Source organism: Populus euphratica, unplaced genomic scaffold, assembly GCF_000495115.2.
Source record: "Populus euphratica unplaced genomic scaffold, PopEup_1.0 scaffold23.1, whole genome shotgun sequence".
NCBI lineage: Eukaryota > Viridiplantae > Streptophyta > Magnoliopsida > Malpighiales > Salicaceae > Populus > Populus euphratica.
In genome coordinates this window covers 1,413,018-1,418,780 of record NW_011499892.1, presented here as the reverse complement: position 1 = coordinate 1,418,780, position 5,763 = coordinate 1,413,018, and the positions used below count along the sequence as shown (strand labels likewise).

The 5,763-nt window shown below is 34.7% G+C and overlaps 1 protein-coding gene across 3 annotated transcripts; it reads right to left on the bottom strand.

The window, feature by feature from the left end:
- Window positions 1-1,181: 1,181 nt before the first annotated feature.
- Window positions 1,182-5,385, bottom strand: LOC105131476 (uncharacterized). Of its 3 annotated transcripts, XM_011034476.1 has the most exons (8): window positions 5,095-5,385; window positions 4,746-4,797; window positions 4,558-4,637; window positions 3,384-3,631; window positions 2,222-3,005; window positions 2,055-2,137; window positions 1,461-1,569; window positions 1,182-1,428 (listed from the first exon to the last, which is right to left on the bottom strand). In XM_011034476.1, the coding sequence occupies exons 1-7, from the start codon at window positions 5,194-5,196 to the stop codon at window positions 1,461-1,463; spliced, it is 1,458 nt and encodes a 485-aa protein (XP_011032778.1). In that variant the 5' UTR covers window positions 5,197-5,385; the 3' UTR covers window positions 1,182-1,428. The 3 variants fall into 3 exon arrangements, with proteins under 3 accessions (XP_011032778.1, XP_011032776.1, XP_011032779.1); XM_011034474.1 differs by having other exon boundaries at window positions 1,182-1,569; XM_011034477.1 differs by having other exon boundaries at window positions 1,182-1,569; window positions 4,746-4,794.
- Window positions 5,386-5,763: the final 378 nt, after the last annotated feature.

Here is a 5,763-nt window from a genome sequence, read left to right as displayed (position 1 = left end):
TTCTAAATTATTTTCGAGTTAAACTCAAATATTTGGTTCAATTTATGGTTGAACCAAGTATTCTAGATCAACCTGATAGTATCAAAATTAAGTCAAGTGGCTAAGGTCTTATTTAGCTAGTAATGTTTTTACTAACAATTTTTTTGATTTAGGGGTGTGTTTGGCAAACATCCTTTAAAATTGTTTTGGGCAGTTTTATTACAAAAAAATAAGTTTTTACCATATAAAACCTAAAAGAAATAAAGAAATAAAAAATACTTTTTTTCTTGCATTTGACCAAAAATCCTTAAAATTATTTGAGTATTTTTTTTAAAAAAAAACCTAAAATACTTTGGGGCATGTTTTTTTTAAAAAAGATATTACATGAATTTTATAACAAGTTTATAAAATTTCAATAGATTTTGACTTATATTAAAAAATATTAAAAATTTATTTTTAGTAAGAAATTATTATTCACTTTTAATATAAGGATAAAAAAAATCTAAAAATAGTTAATATCCGAAATATTATTTGGAATGATAATTTATTATTGCTCATTTTAATACATTAATATAAAACTTGTATGGAATTACTATTTAAAATATTATTAGGAATAATACAACTTATTCACTTATAATATAAGGATAAAAACATTGCAAGAAATTTTATTCGAAATATTATTTGGAGGGATGCAATAGCAAAAAAATTCAAGTTCACCTTGAAAGAAGTTACAATGATAATTGAAAATATTTCACTATTCTAGACTAAATCCTTAACTTAAAAAATCAGGATTTGTTCTTTATAGCAAATATTATAAATAGAAACATCATACGGCCATTGTAAACAAAAAGAAAAAACAATGCTAATATTTTTTATAAAAATTAATTCCTATTTAATTATTGTTGATCCTGCCAAATCAATTAAATTATTAAAAATTAAATATTAATTTGTGAGTTACTGAGTTTATCTAGATCAATATTTTTTATTGAAATTAATTTTTATTATTATTGTTGATCCAACCAGGTCAATTGAATTAATTAAAAATTCAATAAGATCAACCAAACTTTGTACGGTCAATAACTTGTTCAATTTAAATAGAAGCTCTACCCAAGTCAGATTGAAAGTTTCTTGTTTTCCATGTAATCACGCTAAGTCAAGTCAGTTTAACAACCATGGTGATTCCACATACGAGGCAACAATACGAGGAAAAAAGCTGGCAGAGATTCCAAAATCTTCGCAGACTTATAATCCAATAGACCAATTATACTAATAGTCATTACCAATGTACATTACAAGCAGTTTGAGTTGATGACGAGACTATCAAGATTCAAGTAATTTCCAAACCAGTTTGAGTTCAGCATCGCAATACAAACCAAGGATGGTGTACTCAGATTTGAGAACTACTTTGGCATTCACACTATATCAGTTGCAAGCCATAATCAGATTGCAGCTAGACAAAACTACCAGTCAGACACCACGCATCAGAACGAAACAACTGACTTGGCTTGTGTTGAAGGTTGCAACCGAGATAGAGCAGTATCGCTTTCCTCGCATTCGTCGAAAACAATGGGTCTCCCGCTGATTGGCTTCCTGTTGACCAGACAACCAATCAGAATTTATATGAAAGGGATACATGCTCTAAAACCTCGAATCATATTTAATCAAGTATTAACAGTAGCTGCTTGAATGACTTCATTTGACTAACCCCTTAAAAGCTGCTAGATTTTTAGTCCATCCTTGATGAAATTGGTTCTGCCCTAATTCCTCCTTGTTTTAAGTTCCCAATTGGGAAGGTACAAACATCAGAACTCAGCAGTAATTAGTGGATTAGATTTCTGGTTTTTTTCCTTATAGGAGGGAGTAGGTACAAGGCAAGTCTTACTAAAATATGCAAGATAACCAAATTATGGGACTCCATAATCCATATGTGGAAACAAAGTTAGCTCGTAATAAAACTTGCTTCCTTTGTAGAAAGAAGAGGTTCCGGATTGGGAATAGACATAAAGTTACTCCATGACCAACAAACAGTCAAAAACATAGATGGGAACCACAGGGCCATAAAAGAAGGAAGCTACCTTTGTGAGATGACACTCTCTTCAGACAATGCCTTCTCTAACCTCTCCTCAAATGGTGTTGCATGCCAGCTTACTTTCTGATCCTGTATACAAAACGATGGTTCCTTGAATGCATCTACTATCAATTCAAGCAATGAAAAGAAAATGAATACAGTTGTATGACGTACCTCCTTATACTTGTTTGTCGAATTTGGAATCCCATTTCCATCCCACCACTTTGGAGAGATTTGAGAAGGTTCATTTTCATTCCAGTGCGCAGCAACCATTCCAATGATAGGCCTGTCCCCAGGAGTTCTACCAAAACGAAAATTTTTGCTAGAAGCAGTGACGATATTTGGTTTATCTTCACCAAGTGTGGACTGTAGCGGTTTGAACCAAGAAGACAAGCTCTCTTCTACCTTCAAATCTTTCCCAGAGGAAGATTCTTTCACTCCCCTTTCCGGTTTAGGAGTTGCACTTTCAGACTGCTCTAGGGATTCTCTCGGCTCACCTGACAGTCGATGTGAGTTGAAATCATCTTCCTTCAATAACTTCCACTGAGAAGCACTTTCAACCGGGTTCAGGACTGAATAAACATGTTGGGACCTGATCCTAGTATTTCCATTAGCCGAACTTTCTACGTTTGCTGGGAAAACAGTACCGGGTGTTTGCATGTCGTCCAAAAGTTTTAAAGGGGTTGGTTTAGGAGAAGGCTTTGAAACACTCAGATTCCCTGGAGATTCATATTTCCCAGGAACTTGGCAACTATTTTCGGATGAAGACTCTTTGGAGGAAGATGTATCAAAATCACATTCGAAGCGAACAGACTTGTTCCTGCCCTGAACAATCGAAGCTGAAAGCCAAGGAGGACCAGCAACAAAATCATCATTCTCATTTGCTTGAACCTTGATCACTCTTTCATGACTCCCTGACTCACTCTCTTCACTGGTGTGCACATTTGTTACACAGCTACTGAAAAGAAGACATGGAATGTTAGCCAACCTAAAACTTTCATCGATGAGTTCTTCTAAAGTTATGCAAACAATTAAGGAACAAATTGCATGACTCGATGAGACTCCAATAGATCTCATCGTGCCCAGAAACAAAATGGTAATAAAATATAATCGTTAGGTTTAGATCCTTTAACAGGGCAGAAGCGTTTACTTCTCAAGACCTTCAGAAAGGGTTTAAAGAATAGGATTGCCAAACAGTTTTCAAACTAATTGCATGGCGATATTCTAAAGCTTGAAAAATGAGACAGACGAAAATTATTTTCCAGGTCACATGTACCCACAGAGAATCTAAACGAGTGTCAGTCGTTTGACAACTCATGGAAGTTAGAAGTGCAACCTGCTAGGTGTCTGCTCAGAAGAAACTGAACCCTTTCCCCACTCTTCACAAAGTTTAACCGGAGTAAGAGGCTGATCTGTTTGATTATCCAATTGAAGATTCTTGATCGATGTGTTGGGAAGCCATGAATGAAATTTTGAATGTTCTGATTCTTTATCAAGAGCAGGTGAACCATTAAACTTTTCGCAAGCTTTCCGAATTTCAATTGGAGTTTCTGTCGATGTTCCACAAGCTTTAAGAAATTTAGCCTGCAGAGAGAAGTAAACAGCCAAAAAAATTAAATTAACTGATGGAATCTATCAATTGAATGATTGAGGATGATTCAATTAATTGAAGTACGCAAGAGGGAAAGATAAATCCAGAAAAAACAATATATTACGAGATCAATTCTTCCTTTAGATATTTTAACATTAATGACTGTTTCAGGAAGATATATATAGATGTAAACTCTGTCATCGTCATCTCATGGGATCTACCATAGAATGTCCACCTCTAAGAGGTCAAACCATACGCCCACCTATAGTCTTCTAAGCGGTCCAACCATCTACGACCATACGACATCAGAAATCATTCTTGAATTTAACTTGCAATAGAAGTATAATGCTGGGAATGATATTTCGGAAGTGACAAAAGAGGCATTTTAGAAAAGGTAAAAAAGTTCTGGTTGAAGATTATGCAACAATCGTTAAATCCCAATTCAAATTCAATCCAAATAACATAAACTAAATTGCCTTCGAAAAATTAATTTAGATCCTAACAATTGAATTTAACTTGGATTGATAGTTCAATCTATCAAAATTCTAACTAATCGGAAAAGGAGAATGATTCCATGCAGCTGTAGTAGACAAAAAGCTCTTCACTGTATTGTTTTCCAAACCTATTCATGATCTGATCCTTTTCTTCGTAACTACTATCTAGTGGTGAAACCCCTACGATTCAGAACAACCATTCCGTCTAAGAAATGCAATGCAGTAACACAAACATCACAATAGCATGCACCCCCATCAAAAATCAATGGAAAACTAATAAATGTTGAAAACTAGAGCTTGAATTAAGCAAACTACAGCTTGGAAGTAGCAAGAATACCACAAACATTTTGCAAATTTGTAAAACTGTGAGAATTGCAAAGAAACTTGATTTTCCCTTTTCAAGCGACTCATTAATAAATACATACCTCATCCCTAAGTCCTTTGTTGATATGTGGAGATGCTAAACTAGGATTCTCAACGTCGCCACCCAAAGATTCTTCTTTCTCTTTCAAAGGGAAACAAATGCAATTAAAAACAATTTAGAAACCAGAAAAAAAAATCTGCAAAAATTAGAGCGAAACTCAACTAAAGAAAAAAAAAAAAAACTATTTACCTTCAGACAAAAATAGAGACGATAAACGATTTTTAGATACCCTAGCTTCCTGCTTCCGATAAAACAAAAAACTCAGTTTCGAGAAACAGAGAAAGGGAACTTTTCCGTTTCCCAAAAAAAAAACATATATTAAAGCAGCCTTTTCTACTTCTTTTCAGTTATTTTGCTTCATTTTCTAGCCAGCCAAACAGATATCAAACTAAAAAAAACGCAGACACTCCTAAAAATCAGACTAAGTAGGAATGGTGCGAATCACGATTCGCTTACTTTCTTAAAACTCAGTTTCGTTTCCAGTTAAAACATAAAATTATGAGCAATCAAACAGAAAATGGAAGAAAAGAAAGAATACAGGAGCAGGTTTGGATCGAAGAGAATCTGAGGAGATGGCTTGAGGTCGAGACCGATTGGATCGATCTTCTTTAGGACGCAAGCAGGTAAAGAAACAACCCATAGCTCTTGATAAAAAAACGATTTATCAAGAAACCGCAAAACCGATCTCAAAATGAAATCCAATTACACGCTTCAGCAATGCACACATCACATGCCACTGTTCTCTATATATCTATCATCTTCTTCTTCTTTTCTATATTTATGCAAAAACCCCTTTGGTTTTATTTATTTATATGTTCTTTCTTTCTTGTGCTGTTTAATCAGCGTGTATGAGAGAGAGAGAGAGAGAGAGAGAGAGTTGCTGGGTCGTTTTTGAATTTTGAAACCAATCAAACGAGGGAAAGATTTTGCACCCTTAAAATGAAAACGTTTCGAGTGCTTCCGTACTTGAGGGGTAAGCAAATAATGACGCTACTCGCTTTTCGATCATGACACGTTGGTGGATTAAGATATTTTGGTTGATGCAATTACGGGGGTGTCCCTGAAAGGGTTTCCTTTTACGGAAGAAGAGCGAGTCTTATCAGTAAGGTAGAGTCAAGGGGTATGATTTCATGAATGGCAATGTGTGTTGTTGCAGGTTTAATTCCTGCTCAGGAATAACGTCTATTTTAGACTCTTGATTAAATTA

What these genes read in the sequence shown, in the direction of transcription:
- LOC105131476 (XM_011034474.1), bottom strand. Translation starts at nt 5,196, where the DNA reads ATGGGTTGTTTCTTTACCTGCTTGCGTCCTAAAGAAGATCGATCCAAT. An exon ending in GTCTCTATTTTTGTCTGAAG is followed by an intron (nt 4,638 to 4,745) that starts GTAAATAGTTTT and finishes TCCCTTTGAAAG; the next exon opens with AGAAAGAAGAATCTTTGGGT. An exon ending in CGACAAACAAGTATAAGGAG is followed by an intron (nt 2,138 to 2,221) that starts GTACGTCATACA and finishes TTTTGTATACAG; the next exon opens with GATCAGAAAGTAAGCTGGCA.